The sequence below is a fragment of the Myxocyprinus asiaticus genome, chromosome 10 (assembly GCF_019703515.2).
Source record: "Myxocyprinus asiaticus isolate MX2 ecotype Aquarium Trade chromosome 10, UBuf_Myxa_2, whole genome shotgun sequence".
NCBI lineage: Eukaryota > Metazoa > Chordata > Actinopteri > Cypriniformes > Catostomidae > Myxocyprinus > Myxocyprinus asiaticus.
The window spans coordinates 24942866-24964291 of NC_059353.1; the positions used below are offsets into that span (position 1 = coordinate 24942866).

At 39.1% G+C, this 21426-nt stretch overlaps 1 protein-coding gene across 7 annotated transcripts in view; it reads right to left on the minus strand.

Annotated features, from left to right (window-relative positions):
* rubcnl (rubicon like autophagy enhancer) overlaps positions 1 to 21426 on the minus strand; it is a 33476-nt gene that overhangs the window by 8423 nt on the left and 3627 nt on the right. For 6 of the 7 annotated variants that reach the window (XM_051708343.1, XM_051708344.1, XM_051708342.1 and 3 more), the window contains 6 exons: positions 20040 to 20208; positions 18082 to 18124; positions 17855 to 17987; positions 17148 to 17281; positions 15617 to 15681; positions 15273 to 15511 (listed from right to left, as the gene is read on the minus strand). In XM_051708343.1, coding sequence (XP_051564303.1) covers positions 15273 to 15511; positions 15617 to 15681; positions 17148 to 17281; positions 17855 to 17987; positions 18082 to 18124; positions 20040 to 20208 — 783 coding nt within the window. Of the gene's footprint in view, positions 1 to 9884; positions 10546 to 15272; positions 15512 to 15616; positions 15682 to 17147; positions 17282 to 17854; positions 17988 to 18081; positions 18125 to 20039; positions 20209 to 21426 lie in introns of those variants that run through there. The other variant, XM_051708345.1, reaches the window with a different exon arrangement.

Here is a 21426-nt window from a genome sequence, read left to right on the forward strand (position 1 = left end):
TTATGCATCAACAAGTCCCCTTTTTGCTTGTCAGAGTGGATTGGGAGGGGGGTTACTACACTCAGTGACCTATATGAGAATGGAGTGTTGAGATCCTTTCAAAATTTGGTTCAACTTTTTGGGATTCCTAGATCTCAGTTCTGTACGTTTTTACAGCTGCGCCACCTGCTCTGTACTATTTTTGGATATTGAGTGTGTTCTGTTATTTATATTTAATGGTTGAATCAATAAAAAAAATTTAATAAAAAAAAAAAAAAAAACTAGAATTTTGGAAATATGATTGTGTATTTTTTATATTTGCAAATTTATACAACTACTTGGTCATGTGACCTTGTGATGTCAGATCACATGTAATGCATTCACAAACATCTGACACACATCTTACATGACTTGGATTTTGGAATTATGATTTCATGTATTTTTTATGAATTTTCTAAATTTTCAAATATATATAACTTCCTGGTCATGTGACCTAGTGATGTCAGACCACCATTAATGCATTCACACACACCTGACACCAGTGGTGATTTCTCAGGGCCAGCAAAGCCTTCTCTGTAGTGATGGGAATATCGGATCATTTTACTGACTTCAATCTTTGAGTCTCGTTCAGCAAAATGAACAAATCTTTTCATTCATTTCATTCATTTAAGCAGAATTAAATAAAATTTTTACATTTTCAACAGCCAGATCCCCCCCAACACGTCTACTTACGCAAACTTTGATTATAGTCCCAATAAGGAAAAAATTATAATGCAGCCAAGGACAAATTATGAGAAACAGTAATGATTAGTTCACCTCTGGAATCTTCTTGTCCCAGTCATTCGTTCTTTTGTCACGTGACAGCCGTATGTGCATAGCGTATACGAGTGACAAAAGAATGAACGACTCGGACCAGATGACTCGAGAGGTGAACTAATAATTTTTGTTTCCTGTATGAGCAGTGCATAGTGTCTACGGCTTTCAAGTGACAAAAGAACGAACGACTCAGACCAGAAGACTTGAGAGGTTAACTAATAATTTCTGTTTCCTGTACAGCGCCTATGCGGTTTTCACGTAACAAACGAACAGAGGTTGCGCAATGCACATGCACGGCCAACACAAAATTAACGAATCACTCTCTGAGACTACTCGTTCTTCTGAGTTACATAAAATATTAGTTCAAAATGAATGAACCATTCATGAATGACCCATTACTACTTCTCTACTGGCATAACATGCCTAACAAATAAATATTTTTTCATCCTTTCATTCTCATTGACGTTTTTGCCTACACATATTTTCAATCGCTTTCCACTCCTAATTCATCTACAAATGAATAGCAAAAAACAAAAAGTTTATCCAATCAGATTTTATTCCTCAGTGCTTAGAAGCAAAGTGTGACAACTGTTTCACAAATCACATGCCCGAATCCATGCTCCTTAGCCGAAACAGCGCGTGAGTCTGAGCTCCACCCCATCGGGCCTTCAGAATTTCCACAGAATTCCTCAACACTGCAATGAATAGGCATCTAAAGTCAGATTGTCAGATTCATCAGCCAATCAGATTGATTCATTTGTTCTTGGTGGGTGTGGTCTTTAGGATATGTCTCAGTCCAGGCCTTCTAGCTGGCCTTGAGTGACGCAATCACGCTTCAAGTGATGTACGTAATCTGAAAGCAAAGAGCGTAAGATGCTGACGAGTTAGCTGTCACTGCTATTATTGCCGTTCAGAAAGAGATCCTTATGGATTTAAAAACCTGAGATGTTCTGCATGGTCGTGCGATTGATTAATTAAACAGGAAATGTGGGCTGATTTTCACTTCAAGCAAATTGGTAAGTGGTTTTTGCATTGTTTTTTTTTTCCTGTTTTTAAAAGTTTATTGATTCCATATAACATACATAAAACAAATATATATATATATATATATATATATATATATATATATATATATATATATATATATATATATATATATATATAACAGAATATATGGAATCACATTATATTATTTACAACCCTTCCTCCCAAACATTAACCACCCCACCACCTAACACAAACAGATACCCCAGTGGTCAAATACAATTGACAAAGACACACAAACAAACAATAAAACAGAAGAAAATATTTAGAAATACATATAAAAAAGTATATGTTCAAAAATAAAAAGGCTACAACATACACATTTAAAACAACATGTCTCCCTCCACTGCCCCTCCCCAAGAGCCCACCAAAAAGGCCAAATAGCTGCCCCACCTCCTGATGAACATATCCATGTTGCCTAGCCTTCTATATGACAACTCTTCCCAAGCTGCCACCCTGCCCATCTCCTCGCACAACTCACAAAATGAGGGGGCTCCAGCTGACTTCCAACCTCTAAGGATAACCTGTCTGCCCACCATAACACCGGCCAGGATCCAATTCTTCATGTACTTATCTCCTACATCAATGACTGCCCCATCACCCAAAATACAGAGCCTGGGGCAAAAGGAGATCCAAGTACCCAATATGTCGGCCATAAAATTCTGGACCCTCAATCAGAATTCCTGTATCTTACGACACCCCCAAAAAACATGGGTTGTGTCCCCATCTTCTGAATGGCATCGCCAGCAGGTGGGTGTGTCCTTAAGACCAAGCCTATACAATTTATAAGGGGTCCAGTAAAATCTATGTAGAATCTTAAATTGCATAAGACGCACCCTTGCATCACTAGATGCAGACTTGATGTTTATAAGAATCCTAGCCCACACTCCCTCCTCCAAAACCAAATTTAAATCTTCCTCCCATAATCTTTTGAGGGAATTTAAAGCTCCATTCCCCAGACTCTGGATTAGCAGGGAGTAATACATTGATGCCTCATGACCTTTTCTAAAAGCAGTAATCACCACTCCCAGAGTATCTGCCGCACTAGGGGGTGTGTGCCACTCCCAAAAACAGTGCAGAGTAGGTGGCACAGCTGTAAATACGTATAAAATTTTGAACCAAATTTTCAAAAGGTCTCAATACTCCACTGTCATATAGGTCACCGAGTGTATTAACCCCCCTCACAATCCAATCCGACCAACAGAAAGGGGACTTATTAATGCATAGTTTAGGGTTCTGCCATATGCTCGAGGCTACGTTTAAATAAATATCCAAATTAAACACTCTGGACACTTTTGTCCATATCGAGTGTAAATGCAAAATAATGGGGTGTGACTTAACTTCTCTGATTAATTTGATTGAAAGGCTATGCAGAGGCGAGATATGGGCAAGAGCTTCCTTTTCAATACAAAACCAGGGAGGGGATCTCTCAGGTGGAAGTGAATAATGAGCCAAATGTCTGAGACCGAATGCATAATAATAAAACTAACCCACCTTTGTCAATCGGCCTATGTAACTTATTGAAATTTAACCTGGCACGCTTACCATTCCAAATGAAGGACTTTGCTATGCTATCAAATTGCTTAAAATAAGAGAGGGGGACATCTACAGGGAGAGACTGCAGTAAGTAATTGAATTTTGGAATACAATTAATTTTAATTACATTAACCTTCCCAATCATCGATAAGTGTAATGAAGCCCACCTGTCCACATCATTCGAAAACCTTTTTATTAAGGGATCAAAATGAACTCCGACTAAATCAGACAAATTTGCTGGGAATAAAATTCCCAAATACTTAATGCCCTGTTTGGGCCACTGGAAGGCACCCAGCTGGAAGGCCGTTACTTGACAGTACGCTGTCAAAGCCAAAGCTTTGGATTTAGACCAACTGACTTTGTATTCTGAGAACTTGGAAAAGGAATTAATAATTATGTGGAGGCAAGGCATAGTTCTAGTGGGGTCGGAGATGAATAATAATATATCATCTGCATAAAGCAGAAGCTTATGCGCCACACCTCCCGCAATCACCCCTGGAAAATCATCCTCCTTTCTTATCGCGGCTGCTAATGGTTCCAGGGCACACGGAACAATAATGGGGAAAGCAACCCTGCCGAATTAATCCATTTGTTTGTACCGCTGCTACAAGGTGTTTATAAAGTAATTTAATCCAAACAATAAATGTACTCCCGAACCCATACATTTCCAAAATCTTAAAAAGATAATCCCATTCTAACATATCAAATGCCTTTTCGGCGTCAAGTGAGATGGCAGCAACCGGAGACTGATCATTCGCTACTGACCACATGATATTGATGAGACGCCTAATGTTATCAGAAGAGCTGCGGCCCCGAATAAACCCCACCTGATCTATATGTATAAGAGATGTCATAACCTTAATCGGTTGGCCTAAATCTAGTTGGATCAGGGAGATTGGACGGTAACTTTTACATTCGCTTGGATCTTTGTCCTTTTTAAGAATCAAACTGATCCGGGTTTGTGTCATGGTTGGAGGAAGCTTTCCATTCTTTAATGATTCAGTATAAACTTCTAACAAAAGTGGAGCCAGTTCTGTAGCATAAGATCTAAAAAATTCTGTGGCAAAACCATCTGGCCCCAGAGCCTTGCCAGTAGGTAGGGCCTTAATTACCTCGTCAAGCTCCTCCAAGGTAATCTCAGAATCAAGAGCATTTTTTTGCTCAGTCTTCAGTTTAGGAAGATCTAATGGTTCCACAAAGTTTCTAATATCTTTATCAGTAGACGAAGACGTGGAACTATAAAGATCAAGATAGAATTCTTAAAAGGCATTATTAATATCAATGGCTGAGGTAAAAATTTCACCACCAGCAGATTTCACTGAGGGAATGGTAGAAAAAGACACTCTCTGCTTTATATATCTAGCCAAAAGCTTCCCTGCTTTGTCCCCTGACTCAAATTATAACTGTCTTGCCCTGAATAACCAAAACTTCACTTTCTGCAACAAAATAGTATTATATCTATATTTAAATCAGGTCAATTCTCTGAGGCCATCAGATGACAAACGGCGCTTCAGCTCTGCCTCTGCACTTTTAATATTTCCTTGCAACTCCACGAGTTCTCGTGCTTTGGATTTTTTGGTGAATGAGGCATACTGTATGATCCGACCCCTAAGAACCGCCTTAAGTGCCTCCCAAGCCACGCCCACAGAGGATACTGAGGACCAGTTGGTCTCCATATAAACACTGATTTCAGTCTTTAACATTTGTTGGAAATCAGGATTTTGCAAAAGGGATACATTAAGGCACCAACTATATGATTTCTTTCTCTCTATATGTGGCAACACCTCTAAACTCACCAGGGTGTGATCCGAGACTAAAATGTTTCCAATTGAGCAATCAACAACAGATGAAATGAGGGACTTGGATATAAAAAAAAAATCTAGAATAAATCCTATGGATTGATGAAAAAAATTTATAGTCTCTACCAGATGGGTTCAAAAGTCTCCAAATATCTGTAAGACCAAGCTTTTTACACATCCTGTGAAGCATCAATGTTGCTTTAGGGGGCTTACACACTTTTGCTTCACTATAATCAAGTCCATCAAAAGATTAAAGTCTCCTCCCAAAATTATATCATGAGGGGTGCCAGCGGCTTGCAACATCCCTTCAAGATCTATAAAAAAGCCCTGATCATCAGCGTTAGGTGCTTAAATATTAGCCAAAATCAGACTTTGCCCCTGAATTTCTGCTAAAACAATAATGTCTCTTCCTAATTTATCATTAAACTGTTTGAGAAATTTGAATTGTAAATGTTTATTTACCAATATAATGACTCCCTTGCTCTTACTTGAGCCAACACTAAAGAAAATATGTCCACCCCATATCTTCCCAAATTTTTCAGCTTCCTGCGGGGAAAGATGTGTTTCTTGAAGAAACACTGTATCATATTTCTTACATTTAAGAAAATAAATAACCTTCCTTCTTTTTATGGGGTGCCCCAACCTATTCACATTCCATGTGGAGAGAAATAGTATACTCATATTAACATTTGACATTTTGATATAATAAAAAAAAAAAAAAATTGTGTGTCAAAAACAAAATTATGAAGACCACATTTCAACATTAATGCAACAATAAAACCCAGAACTTCCCCCCCGAACAAAACAAACAGAAAAAAGCACAACAGCGCCAACCGGCGTCAAACCCTTTAAACACAAAGAGTCCATGTACGCCTACGAGAGCCCCCGTGACAACTCGGATTGCTCAATTTTGCCTCACAAATTTGTAAAGCAAAATTAAATAACTTCAAATATTTTGTAAAACAAACCCCGGTCAATAGGCAGAATAAACACAAAGAATGTGTAGACTCATTCACAGAACTGACTCAAAGGTGTGTTCCTTCACAAAACAAATTCCAGCCAATATAAAGCCATTCAGTTTCCTCGGACAGACAAATGAATCTTCAGTGAGCCAGCTGATGAGTGCAGCAGATGACATAATCATTCCAATATCCCACAAAAATACTCCACAAATCATACTCCAGCCAACAGGAGGCATAAGCACAAGGAACTGACAGATTCATCCATAACTGTCCCGAAGTAATGTTATTTAACAAAACAAGCTCCAACCACTAGGCGGGACCAGCACAAAAGGAAACGAAACATGCATCCCGGTCCTCGGATGGTCAAGAGTCAATTCACTCGGAGGCCGCATAAAAGTATATCCCATGATTTACACAGATCGCCAACTTTAAAAAAGTCATCCTTTGTGTTGGCATGTAGATATTTTGTGGTCATCCGTTCATTGTAAAAGTGATCTTCCGTTAATGCAAAAGTTTCTTTAAGGAAAATTGTTAATCCACAAAACAAAACAAACTCCAACCACTCGGCAGAGCCAATGCAAAAGGAAACAAAAATGGCGCCCAGCTTCCTCCGAAAGCCAGAGTATGTTCAGTGAGTCAATCCACTTACAAGAAAAACACCCAATGGTTACTCACCCATCATTTCAATAAATGACATTGCCTGATTGGGACATGTAAATACTTTGCTGCCGTCCTTGGTGTTTATTCTCTGTCTGGCTGGAAACATCAGAGCAAAAGTGATCTTCTGCTGATGTAAGAGTTTCTTGCATTAACTAAACCGATCGCATTTCTCTCGTCGAGTTCGCAAAGTCCGGGAACAATAAAATATTGTAATTCTTCCAGGAAAGCTTTCCTTTGCTCCTTGCCTGGCTCTTTATTGGATGATTTCAAAAATGGGGCCAGAATCAATCGGGGCCTTCCTCCCTCAGCAGATCTGTGAGCTCGCTCGATTTCCAGCTTGCAGCCTGTTCTGTCAAGCAGATTCGGGAAAAGCTCCTCTAGTAATTTCACCATATCTCTGCCCTCCTCATGCTCAGGAATTCCAACAATTCGAATGTTATTCCTGCGGCTTCTATTCTCAAGATCTTCAAGCTTTTCAAGAACACGTTCCAAATCAACTTTGGTCACGGGCAGATTAGCTGCTAATTCCCTTTCTGATGACTCCAAATAATCGATTCATTTTTCAACATCTGTCACTCTTGTGACTAGCTCAGAGAATTTTTTTCCATCGCCGTAATCGATCGACGTATTACAGCGAGATCCTCCAAGTCTGCAAGTACCTTCATCAACATCACCGACATGTTGGACAGTTGACGCTGGATTCCTTCTCCATTTTGTACTTTTACTTGGCTACATCACACTTATTAGGACCTTATATTAATTTAAGTAGTAGCACTGACAACACTCACAATTTGTTAGGAGCTGTAGAAAAACATCTTATTACAGTAACAACATGTTTTTACGTTGAATAACACATTACATACTTACCTATATACATACACACTAATATAAAGTCCTGAAAGTTTAATTGTTTCAGCTGTAATTGCAGTGCACTCAAATGCCGTAGGAAAGAGGGAAAGGAAATTGTCTTGGTTCCACATGTAACCTCGGTTCCCTGAGAAGAAGGGATTGAAACATTGCGTCGCTGACACTATGGAAAATTATTTTTCTCAACAACCAAGTTGAAGCCCTTTGTACAATAACGGCAATTCTAAAATTGGCAATGGTGTTTCAGACGCTCAGTTGGCCTATATAAGCAGGTGCGAAACCACCATTTCCTTAGAATTTTTCGACTGAGGGACAAGGAGTGCAACGCTCGCACCTCGAAGCTCTGGGTCAGTAGTGCGGCCAGCTTATGCAATGTCTCATTCCCTTCATCTCAGGGAACCGAGGTAACATGTGCAGTCGAGACATTCCCTTTCGATTAGGTCCTCTCAACATTGTGTCGCTGACGCTGTGGGAACAGCATCCAATCACACTGCACTACTGATGTAACATCACACCCCACAGAGGAGCCTCACCCGAGGCATAGACACTTGAGGAATGATATGTATAGGATGTCACAGGCCGCATAAGACGGTGAAAATATGAATCAAGGTGTATATAGTAATGATCAATCTCCCTACATAGTGAAAACCCGGGAGGGAAAATTAATCTAGACTGGGAATTTATATGAATCTTATAAATACACACAGTATAAGTACTTCACAACCAGGGTTGGGAAGGAAGAGACTAATAAGAGGCGCTCTCAATTTTGACAGCGGCCTACATACCGGTGGCTGTATCAAAATTATAGCAGATAGCCCGCTTGTATAAATGAGGCTGAGCTCATCTGACAGCACTCTAGCATGCAGGATGGTGTTCATAATCAATCGAGCTAATCCTGGCACGTTTGGCAGGTTCCGTTCAGGGGCCAAACGTGCAGGTTCCAGATCTCCAGCTGGGGAGGTCAGATCGTGCCCTGTGCTTGAGAGAGGAGATCCTTCCTCAGTAGTTTTCCCAAGGGGGGCCAACCAGTAGCTCCACCAGCTCCGGAAATCATGACTGATTGGGCCATTTCGGTGCAACCAGTAGAACCGCTTTCCTGTCCTCTCGAATTTTGCAGATGACAGAATGAAGGAGGTTTACCAAAGGAAATGCATACTTGCAGTTCGTGGGCCATTTGTGAGCCATGGCATCCACCCCTGGCAGGGCTTGGGAAATGGAATACCAGAGGGCACAGTGGGTTGTCTCCACGAAGGCAAACAGGTTCACTTCCGTTTTGCCGAATATGTCCCAAATCCTCAGGACCGTCTGAGAATGAAGCCTCCATTCTCCAGGCATTGCTCCCTGGTGGGACATCAGATCCACACTGCAGTTCAGGTGGCCTGGGACATTTGACGTACGTAAGGAAAGGAGGAGTTGCTTGCTCCAAAGGAGGAGGCCCCGTGTCAGACTAAACATTGGCAGTGATCGGATTCCACCCTGAAGATTTATGTAAGCTACTACTGTTATATTGTCCAATCGAACAACATGAAAGAAGCAGCCCCTCCAACCTGAGTTCAACCTGAGTTCGCCCAGATTAGGGTGTGTCTTTGTGAGCTTCGCGTGGACATCTGGGAAGAATGGCGCTACTCTTTAGGACGCAGTTTTTTGATGGCGGCCGGACGGTAGGAACCATTCATCTAGACGAGATCTTTCTAGCTTGACTGGTGGGGACCACTGTAAGGGGAGTTCCTTGACCTCCCGTGAGAGGACGCAAAGCAGCTCAGTAACAGTGCCATGTGTACGCTCTTCACCCTCACCAGAGGGAGAAGCGACAACGTCTTCCGTCGGGCCTGACCACTCACACATAAATGCAGCGATGGATATGGCATCGTCCCCATCATCGGATCCACCAAATGTAATGAGACCATGCTCTCCGACGGAGGGCCGGAGATCCTCATGGGCGTACTGCAGGGTGAGGATGCTGCATAGGGAGATCGAGGGTTTCGCAGTGTTTATGCCAGTGCAAGATCCTCCTCGAAGTCTTCCAGCTCAACCTCGTGGCCTCGCCGTGCCTCCTTGCTCATGTTGTCCCTCAGAAGTCACAGATGAGGCAGGTGGGGGGGTGGGGGGGGCACAGGTTCTAGAGCAGAGCTTCCTGAGACTAATGCCATCACAGTGAGGGCAGTCTGTCTCCATGAGAGCCGCTTCAGTGTGGGTGCAGCCCAGGCAGCAGATACATATCTCATGCCTGTCTGATGGCAGAATGTGTCTTTCTTTCACATAGAAAACACTTGTGGAACGACATCTTTACAAAGATGCATATGAAAATGTTCTTAGTTCGGGCAATGGAGGAGTCAGGAGACAACGAAGCAGGTTCAAGATCAGTTCTTTAATTAGCAGTTTTTCTGACACACATGACAGTAACCATCGTTAGAGATAAACAGGGTTAGATAAATGTGGCACACTCCCAGACGTTCTGGCTGTTGTGCTTTAGGACACTCTCCCTGATCTCTGATGCTCTGGCGTGCCTTTTAAGTCTCCCTCCGCCATCACTATAATGAGAGACAGGTGTTAGAGATAATTATGAGCCAGGTGACGAGCCTTACCGCTCTTTCGCTCTCGCAGACCGATACATGACCACGCCCCCCATGCCACAACGCACTACACACAAGCAACTCTTTTAGATTTACAAATGTATTTATACTGTACACAATATATCATAGCAATAATAAAGGATACAAATGTCTCCGCCGGAACACTGCAGGGGAGCAGGTCAGTCTTCTCACTGCAGGCACTGTGCTGTAAAGGCAACGAGTTGCCTTGCTTGCGTCTGAGGGTGGAGTGTTTCTTGACGGCAGAGCAGAGATGAGAGGGCTTGTCAAGTCGAGAGATGAACTTGCTGTCTTAAAGGAGAAGAATTCTGAGGAAATGGTGGTTTTGCATCTGCTTATATAGGCCAACTGCATGCTGAAATGGGTGGGGCTCAAAGACCATTGCCAATTTTAGAATTGGTGTTATTGTACAAAGGGCTTCAACTAGGTTGTTGAGAAAGGAATTTCCCATAGCGTCAGTGACGCAATGTTGAGAAACCGTAATCCAAAAATAATAATTAATACTCATGTGAATGAGACAGTATTAAATGTAGGGAAACTTGTTTTCATTGGGTTTTCAATTAATTACAACCTAAACTTTGATCAGTATATATTATATGGCTTTAGTGGCTTTAGCACAAGTTATAAGCATAACTGAGTATTACTCTTTTGCTTCCTGTTTGGAGCATGACATCCAACAGCATCTGCTTTCATTGAATGGAAAACATCTGCTTGGATATTCAGCTACATAACTTGCATGTAAGTCACTTTTGTGTAACATGGAACTAGAACAATATTAAGGGTTTCACATGAGCATACAATGGTATTAATGAATGACATTTTAGTTGTGGGTAAACTGTCCTTTGAGTTAGTAATCCAGATGTCATGTAAGCTTTCCAGGTCATTTGGAGTAAGTCCTGTATTTGGAGTAAGTCCTGTAGCTCAACAGATAGAGCAGGGTCTTGGCAACACCAAGAGCATGGGTTCATCCCACATCAGATGTTATCCAAACTACAAGTTATGGTCACTTATTAAAATGGTTGATTGCTGCATATCAAATAGCAGCAAAGTAGGCTGAGTTGTGGCCTAGTGCTTTGCTGTGATTCATTAAGGTAGGCATGCTGGTAACATAAGTTGAAGTCTGTCCTGTCAAAGGAGGTTGATTGTTTTTTTTAAATATTTCAGAAATTAAAATGAATAAAAAATACAATTTAATCCAAATTCCAAGTCATGTAAGATGTGATATAGATGTTTGTGAGTATAGTGTTTGTGAATATATTGCAGGTGGTCTGACATCACTAGGTCACATGACCAGGAAGTTAAATAGATTTGAAAATTTCAAAAATTCATAAAAAATACATAAAATCATATTTCCAAAATCAAAGTAATGTAAGATGTGTGTCAGATGTTTGTGAATGCATTACATGTGGTCTGACATCACAAGGTCACATGACCAGGAAGTTATATAGAATCAAAACTTTCATAAATACATAAAAAATAACCAAAATCATATTTCCAAAATCCAAGTCGTGTAAGATATGTGTCAGATGTGTGAATGCATTACATGTGGTCTGACATTTCTAGGTCACATGACCAGGAAGTTATACAGTAGATTTGAAAATTTAAAAAATGCATAAAAAAATATACAAAATCATATTTCCAAATTTCAAGTCGTGGATGTGTGTCAGATGTGTGTGAATATGTTACAGGTGGTATGACATCATCAGGTCAAATGGACAAGATGTTAATTTGATTTTAGTATTTTATAAATTCCAGAAAAATACACAAAAACATATTTCCACAATCAAAGCTGTGTAAGATATGTAGCAGGTGTGTAGAAATACATTGCAGGTGATGTGAGATCTTTAGGTAAAAAAAGCCAGAAAGTTAACTAGATTTATTTTATTAAAGCATTCAGTTTACATTAAATAGCTATAACAAGGATATAAATCATAAGAAAATTAAGAAAAACTATTTAAATTGAACTTAATTTCTTTACCAAAATAAACATTACACAAGTAAAAAGAGCCACTTTTTAATGTAGTCATGGAATAATGTATCTCTTAACTGATATTTGTGCGTTTTGCACTTTTGAGAACCTCCCTAATGCCGAGTTTACACTACACGATTTTAGGCCTGATTTTCACTTGAGACATTTTTGTGGAGATCGCCGACAAAAGCCGGAAATCATAGGCAAATCAGAGCTCGCTCCCGTGAGCGACGAACACAATGGATGAATTATCAAAGACGCGATCTGAGAGAAGCGCCGACGTGTCGCCGATGTCAGCGAGATATCAAGCATGTTAAATATTTGGACCTGTCTGCGATTTCAAATCGCGCAATGTGAAATGTGTTTTGACTGAATACAACTGCAGCATTGACCTACAGCCAATGAGAGAGCAAGAAACGGGGCACGAGAAGTTTCAGTGGGAGGAGTCCTGATGTACCTGCAACAGAACATCAACTAGCATGGCTGTGGTATAAAGAAAGTCTCACTGGACTGAAGAAATGGAGGAAAAATTAGTGCCTATTTGATGTTTCCTCTGAACTGTACCACATCTGGGTGGAGAAAGAGAAGAGTTGGAAAGAAATTACCAATTCTCCTGGACAGTCAGGTAAGCAAATAGGTAGATTTTTCAGTAGGAGGTACTTTTTCATATTGTAAACAATAAAATATATGATGCCTTTACACATTACGTAAAGGCGATAAAAACATACACATCATATTCTGAAATGCATAACATATGATCATGCATTTGTTTGCGTATCTTGTATCACTTCTTGTTTGTACTCTGTTGTGAAATGTAATTTGGAGTCCAGGCAGAGTCGTCGGGTATTCGTCAATAGTGAAATGTTTTGTAATGTGTTCACCCCTGTCGCCGATTCCTCGTGTAATTTGAAAACCCTACAACTTCTATGACAAGACAGACAGTTGTGTAATATGAACGATACCACAATCCAACGTCTTTGAAAGTCGTGTAGTGTGTAGGAGGCATAACTTGGATTGCCCTTGTTGGGATCGCTATTGTGCGTTTTTCACTTTTGATGCTTAAAACCATAGGCGTAGATTTAGGTAGGGATGGCAGGGGCATGTCCCAATCAACTTACAGAAAATCAGAAATGTCACGACAAATGTTTAGACAAGAATGCCACGTACAGAATACTACTCTGCAAACACAAGCCAGAATGGAACAATCTGGCGAGGGCGCAGTAACAGTGAAATTTTACTTTTTTATCACTGGTAGGCACTATTGTGCACCATAAATACCTGCAATAAATTAGTGAGAAAGATATAAATATCTTTGAACAAGGGATACCATTCTCACCCACGGTAACTAAAAAGAGCAACCCTTGTCATAACATAAAACGATATGATTAACATTAAACAGAACTTAAAACATGAATATGCTTTTAATTATTTTTAATTAAACTTTTAAGTGTTAATGAATAACAACCCCAAATAGTCCCCAAAACCTGCACAGACCGACCTCATTACTTTTTTACAAAAGAGTTTTACACATGGCTCAAAGGAGGATTCTGCTTTTATGCCCGATTGAGGAAGACACATTTGAATATGAACAACTCACTGTCAGATAATGAGGTGGAATAAATGTGCAGGATTTAAAACGCAAGTATAACTGGACGAAGAAATGATTGCCATCCCAAATGACAGAGTCAGTTGTGCTGCAGGATATCGCAGATTAACTTGCAGTGAAATAATTTTCATGCATTTACCCATCAAATTTATAAAGATGTAAGGAGAGAAAATATGCTTCTGGTATGTGTGTGTTTCTGTGACGATATTGGCATGTTTGTTTAAACCCTTAACACTTACTTAGTTTACTAATTTTAAACTATGACTTGCACTGCACACAAATAACTAATATTGGCATTATATTCATGCTGTTTAGCCAGAGGGGAACTGGCACCCACAGTGAGCCTGTTTTCGTACTCCTTGCCACAGTCGCCTTCAGCTTACTCACTGGGGTTCTAAATACAATTATTATTTAATTATTTATTTTTATACACAGTTTACAACCATATTTAATCAAACTACACAATAATCACTCTAAGACTTTATAGATATTACCGACAGTTTCATTGTCTGTTAAAGCATGATTTTCTGTAAAGATGCTTTGAAACATTGTTTTGAAAAGTGCTATACAAATAAAAATGACTTGACTTGTGTGAGAGAGTCGAATGCTCCATTCTCCTCATCATTTTTTATCTTTGACACTTTGCACATATAACTTTTTATTTTAGCCAACCGTTTGTTTAGAATTTTATTTGTTTAATGCTGAATAACTTTTTACAGAATGTCACTTAATGATACAATTTCCTCGATACACTGTAAATCTTGTTGAAAACAATAGAACTTGATTTTGATACATTAATCTTATGTTTGTAGCATTGCATATCGCTGCTACATTATCAGTCAAGTTTATTGCATATGGCATTGCCCTTCCGTATCATGCAGCCACTGTTAAGTTCTAAACCAAAAAAGTCTGGATAATATTTCATATGGTGAGGCAATGAAATAGGAAATGAGACATTTTATATTAAGAAATAATGTTATTTTGCCTATATTGCCAGACTGACCGACTGCATTTTCTTAATACCAACATTTAGAGTATTAGCCTGATAATATGTCCCTACCAACTTTCAAACCAAACCTACTCCCTTGCATAAAACAATGACATTTATCAAATAACATAATTATTACTTTTGCTATTATGATTTACAGTGTTATCTGAACGAGATACAGCATGAACTGCCACTATTTTGCAATTGCATACCAATTAATGTTAAAGGAAGGATCGAATTTCTAACAAAAATCCAATATAAAAACAACTTTAACGCAGTAGTAAAATGGGGTAATGGGCAAAAATCTGTGTCAATCTGTTGTTTTTTATCTTACACTGTTTATGACCTTACATCAATAAAGGAAAGCAGTTTAATGCGTTTACATGACCACAAATGTTGTTGGCTTATTAAGCATAAATGGTGTAGATTGTGCCAGAGCAGAGTGAAATACTCACCCTGAAACGCTGTAGCTCTTTGGCCTGGCTGTACAGGTTCTTTGCCACACTTGTGAGTTTGAAGAGCGGCTGGTGCCATATGGAGTCCAGTAACTGCCTGGAGAAATGGCAGACGGGATACCGCGCAAAATCCCAGTTACTCAGAACCCGACTGGGAATCACTGATTCGCCACCACCATGGCAACCATCACAAAAGTATCTACCCAGGTAGTCACAATATCTCAATTTTTTTATACACCCTTGGGAGAGAGGAGCAGTTGGAATTTAAAGTCAGAGGAGTGGAAGTAGAGAGATACTCATGTTTGTAGAACAAGGCTCAGATTGGCAGCTGCTTCATTACTCACTGGGGTCTACTTCTGTGCCACAACCTGCACACAGGAAGTGCTGGGAAGCGATGACATCACTGCGTCTAGTGAACAGATAAACATAAACACTTATTTTAAATAATTCTGATCATCTGTCATCATCAGGCAGAATGTTAGTCACCGATGCAGAGAAAGTGAATGGTGACTCAGGCTAAAATTCTGCCTTCTATCTCCTTTTGTGTTCCACGGAAGAAAGTCATACGGTTTGTAACGCAAATATTATTACATTTTTGGGTGAATTATCCCTTTACCCCTTAAACTCTATATGGTTGGACGCTACTATATCATGAAATAAGTTTACGCTTCAAACATTAAAGTCCCCGGATACATAAGTCAGACATGTGAAAACGTAGAATCTGAACTTTTCATAAAATATCATCACTTTTGCAATTATGTTGCATAAAAAAATAAAAATAAATAAAGGCTGAAAACTCATTGCAAATAAGCGCCACCTAGAGGTAAAGTGGTAGAAATATTAATATGAATATACAGTATGTTGACCTAATACCAAAGTTCTCCAACGTCTCTTTTATGTGCCGATCAATGCAGCTGTAAGCCCCAAGTATTTACCTTAGGCAGTTTTTTCAAAAATGTGCATTTTTTCACTTTTCTGTGAGCTTGCTTGGGTGAAAAATCTAATGTTATATCTTAGATGTGCAGAACAAAATATGCAGTCCAGCAGGAAAAGCATGCTAAACAAATCATCAGAAAAATATCGACTATTGGTTTTATATCATTGCAAAAGTGAGAATATCAGCTTTATATTGACACCTAGACTGAGCTTCTAGTCCACTCAGAGGCCGAGGTATTCGATTAAACAATGGGGGTGGTGCATTAACTGAAAACTAGACTGAATGTCTTTGGACCAGCACGTCTGTGAGGGCTAAAATACGTTAGAGCACCACCTACATTTCAGATCTGCATAATGTGATAGAAAGTGAACATTTATTAATATTCACTGCCATCTAGTGGAATAAAATAAGACTTTTTAAAGGGAGATAGCGTGAACAGAGCCATAATTACATGCTTGCAAAGATTGGACAGCAACAAACACACACACACACACACACACTATATATATATATATATATATATATATATATATATATCTATATCTATATCTATATATATATATATATATATATATATATATATACTTCATCTGCGCTAGCACCTATACTACTCCAACCACCTTGAGAGCTTGGCAGTACAACACTTATGTTGAACTTTGTATGACAAATTGCTTGCTATGTTCCTCATTTGTAAGTCGCTTTGGATAATTGCATCTGCTAAATGACTAAATGTTTATGTAAATTAATCTTTTTTTTTTATTTCAGGGATTTTCTAAAAAATGCAATTAGTCTACAGTATGTGTGAATGGTGAACTTTTAAATTTGAGTGTGAAACATTGCAGGCGGTAGCCCAAAAATTCATCAGAGTTTAAATCAGTCACTTAAGTGTTTCAGTGAGAGGCGATCTGGTACTGTGAGGATGTGGTGGCCTTTCTCACCTGTGTGTTGGTTGAACACAGAAGATTATTTGAAATCTAGGTGGAGCCCAGTTTAATGTTCCTCTCATCCTGCTCTTCTGTCTGATCTCTTCAGATAGACTGATCCGGTTCCCTGCCATCATGGGAAAAGAGACCTGCAGAAGAGAGAGTTAGAACTGATAAATAAGGTATCATGCCGAAATGTAAGGGATAATGTACATTCAGCCGGTCATTATCACAAAATAAACCCAGACAGGGTGATCTTTACTGGTATAATTCTGAGGGGGTTTATTTTATGATACAACCAGGTCTATAAGCCAATTAAATAAATAAATAGACATAAAATATTAATTTGAATTAAAATTGTTTTATTATGTGAGAAGAAAGAGATTTAAACTAGCACAGTGTAGGAGATTGGTTGCCAGGGACAAAGGTCAATTACAGTTTAGCAGTCATTTACACAAACATACAGTATTTGATCAAAGAATGCAGCAATTGAAGTATTCTAGAGAGCCATGAAAAATAATTTGTAACTGTTTAATCTCTCCTACTGTCATAAGCAAGTTATCAGTAAACAAAGTTGTGTGTGGGTATCTGTATGTGGCAGAGAAAGAGAGAGTCTGGACGAGATCATGGCCCTGTTCACCCTGACATGTACTGTGTGTATTTCTGTGGCTGCACCTGTGTGTACTCAATGCATGAATGTGTTTATGCGTAACCATTCTTACTTCCTGTAGAGCTGAGTTGAAGTTGTCAGTGTTATGCAGTTGCTCAGAGGGGAACCACTGCTTCCTGAACTCTGACACTAAATGATGGGCTAAATGTTCTGCGGAGCATGGCATTCTGGAGCTCTGGAGAGGACTACAAAATGCAAATAAATCTTAACTGGAAACAATGCAACAAAAATTTAACACAGCAACAGACTTTGTACAGACAGAATTTAGGTTGTGCATACCTCTCAAAAGAAGCCAAAGAATATGTGTTTGTTGCGCTGAAGTCTGGCAGAGATAAGAAATGAAAAAACGAAGAGAAAGAAATACAATTTTTGTTTAAAAAAACACAAAATCTTTGAAAATGTATTCCGCATATGTGGACAATGTATTAGTCTTTAGCAGAACACAAACTGCTATTAACTAAATATAAACACAATTTTATTATAATTCTAGTAAATGGAATATCCAGGCTTTGAATATCCCTTTAAAAATAATTTTATTCATAATTCTTATTAATAGACATCTAAATAACAACCTCCAAACTTTTCTTTTATGTTCTTTTTTTTTAGAAGATAGTCTGTTTATGGTAACATTTGCTTTAAATGGGCATTACTATTTCTTGGTTTTCTATGTATAATTAACAGCTTTTAACTTTATTATCAGGTCTTGGATACATTTCATAAATTAGCAGGTTCCCCATGACATGAAATCTACCTCAAAGGTCTTTTTAATTGATACAAATACCTCCATAAATTGGTGTATGACTGTCCATATAACATCCAGACCACAAAATCAGATGTGCTTGTGGCTCACATTTATTAACTCAAATTTCAAATAATTTTGATAATTTTTTTATTTTTATTTTTTAAATCAGAAACAGTGCTTTCAACATGTGAACATGCTATTCTTCATTAACACAAAAACTTAATTAACTTCAGCTGAATAACCTTATTTGCTTTCAGATGTATCAAAGCATTATGAATGGGAACCACAGCTTTGCTTTTTGCCTTTTCCATAGAACAGTGTATTACCCATCTTTCCTTTTCACTACAATAACAAAAACACCACATCTCAACAATCTACCCTACACTGAGTTATTTCAAAGTCTATCTAGCAAGTCAGTCCACTGGCGGCTATCTTTGTTATACTCCCATGCAGCTATTTTTATGTAAACAAGTGGTATACTAGTGCAGTTCCTATCTACTTAAATGGGGAAGGACCGAAAACTCCAAAACAGTTGGTCAAGATTACGATCAAATAACAAATTTCAAATCTGCAAAAACTGACAACACTGGGTATTTTCCAAACTGCATTAATGCGCATGCATGCTCTTGAGTTGATTGACAGGTGATGTCTGCATCTAAAAGGTGACTGGCTCTTTTACCTGTAAGGCGGGACTTCTTTTCTACATCCGTTGACCGTTGGGTGCTCAGAGCTCCTTGGTTGGGCGTTCCAATTTCTCCCATTCATTTTAATAGAAGTGGCCCATCTCTGCTAAATAGTCTCTGGTATGAGTACGTTTGTGCAAAATATTCAAGTTTTTTATCAAGTAAAAAGGACTATTTTTGGTTTAAGTAGGTCTGTTTAAGGAATACATTTAAATATCACCATAACTGTCTTCATATACCACTCAAAGATATCCCTCTCAACTACTTTTAGCCTGTGCTCCCTTTAAGTTGTTTCTACCATTTACATACATATCAACCGTACGGTCACGCATGATTTATATTTTTTTAATCATATTTCTAAAGCTTAATCTTAACATTATGGTTTGATCCCTACTTGCTAGGTTAAATTTTTGACCGTACTATTTCATTGCTGATCAGCAACATTCTTCCGTTTATGTGAGGCACAGAAGTTTGTGAACTGCTGCTGTCACTACAGCATTGGCAGGACCTATCCAACCATGCAAACAGATTTTAAGGGGGTGGGGCAGTAATCCTGTGGGGACATTGCTCTTTTGTCCCCCACAATTATTTTATTATTTTATTTATTTATTTATTTTTTGCACCCAAACAAAGGTCTACCATACGGTTGAGAAATCAGTTAAAGGGATACTGATTTCAGCTAAATACTCTCTGAAGTAAATCCTTATTAATGATTAAAAAGCTGCTATCTGATCATTGGCAAGACAACATCACATGTGGATAAAATAGAGCTTTGTGAATTCTGCCAATGTTGCAACCCAGTTTGATCTTACCCTCAAACCCGCTGTCAAAGGAGGAGATTGAGTCCATTTTCGTGGTGTTGTGTGTGTTATATCTATCTTGATGAGGATTTGTGAGGTTTAACTGTTGCAGACACACAACCCATTTCACAGCCTCGAGCACTTCCAGCATCATATCCACAACTACAAAATGAGCATTCTCCTACACACAAACACACAAAAATCATATTTATCATCATCCATGCTCTGTTTCTTTTTAAGCTGCACACACACATGTTCCTTTGACTTCTATAGTTTTAATACTGAGCTAAAGATACAGTATTTTCCATTCACTCACAGAAACCTTTTTGCATTTTTACATTTTCATTAAGACATTATTTAGTATGTCTATTGAAGGGATAGTTCACCCAAAAATGAAAATTCTCTCATCATTTAATCACCCATATGCCATCCTAGATGTGTATGACTTTTTGTCTTCTGCTGAACACAAACAAAGGTTTTTAGAAGATTATCTTAGCTCTGTAGGTCCATACAATGCAAGTGAATGGTGACCAGACCTTTGAAGCTCCAATAAATCACATAAAGGCCACATAAAAGTAATCCATTAGATTAGTGATGTTCTTCAGGTGGGCCAACACCAGTCTCACAAATGATTTCATGACCACAGACGTCAGGGCGACAGGTCTGTAGTCATTAAGTCCTGTGATTTTTGGTTTCTTTGGGACAGGAATAATGATTGAGCGTTTGAAGCAGCATGGGACTTCACACTGCTCCAGTGATCTATTGAAGATGTGAAGATGGGGGCCAGCTGGTTAGCACAGGATCGAAGACATGCTGGTGAGATGCCATCTGGGCCTGAAGCTTTCCTCGTCTTCTGTTTCCAAAAGACACGGCTCACATCATCTTCACAGATCTTAAGTGTAGGTTGAGTAGCAGGAGGGGCGAGGAGGGGGGTTGCAGGAGGTGTTGGTGTTTGTGTGAAGTGAAAGTCAGAGTGAGTGTGGGGTGTGAGATTGGGCCTTTCAAATCTGCAGTAGAACACATTCAGGTCATCAGCCAGTTGTTGGTCCACCACAGGGTTGGGGGTAGGAGTCCTGTAATTTGTGAATTGTTTCATGCCACTCCACACTGATGCAGGATCATTAGCTGAAAACTTGTTTTTCAGCTCCTCAGAGTATCTTCTTTTAGCCACTCTGATTTCCTTGTTCAGTGTGTTCCTGGCCTGATTGTACAAGACTTTATCCCCACCCCTGTAAGCATCCTCTTTGGCCTGACAAAGCTGCCTGAGCTCTGCTGTAAACCACGGTTTGTCATTGTTGAACTTTAAATAAGTCCTAGTAGGAATGCACATATCCTCACAGAAACTGATATATGATGTAACAGTATCTGTGAGCTCGTCCAGGTCTGTGGCTGCAGCCTC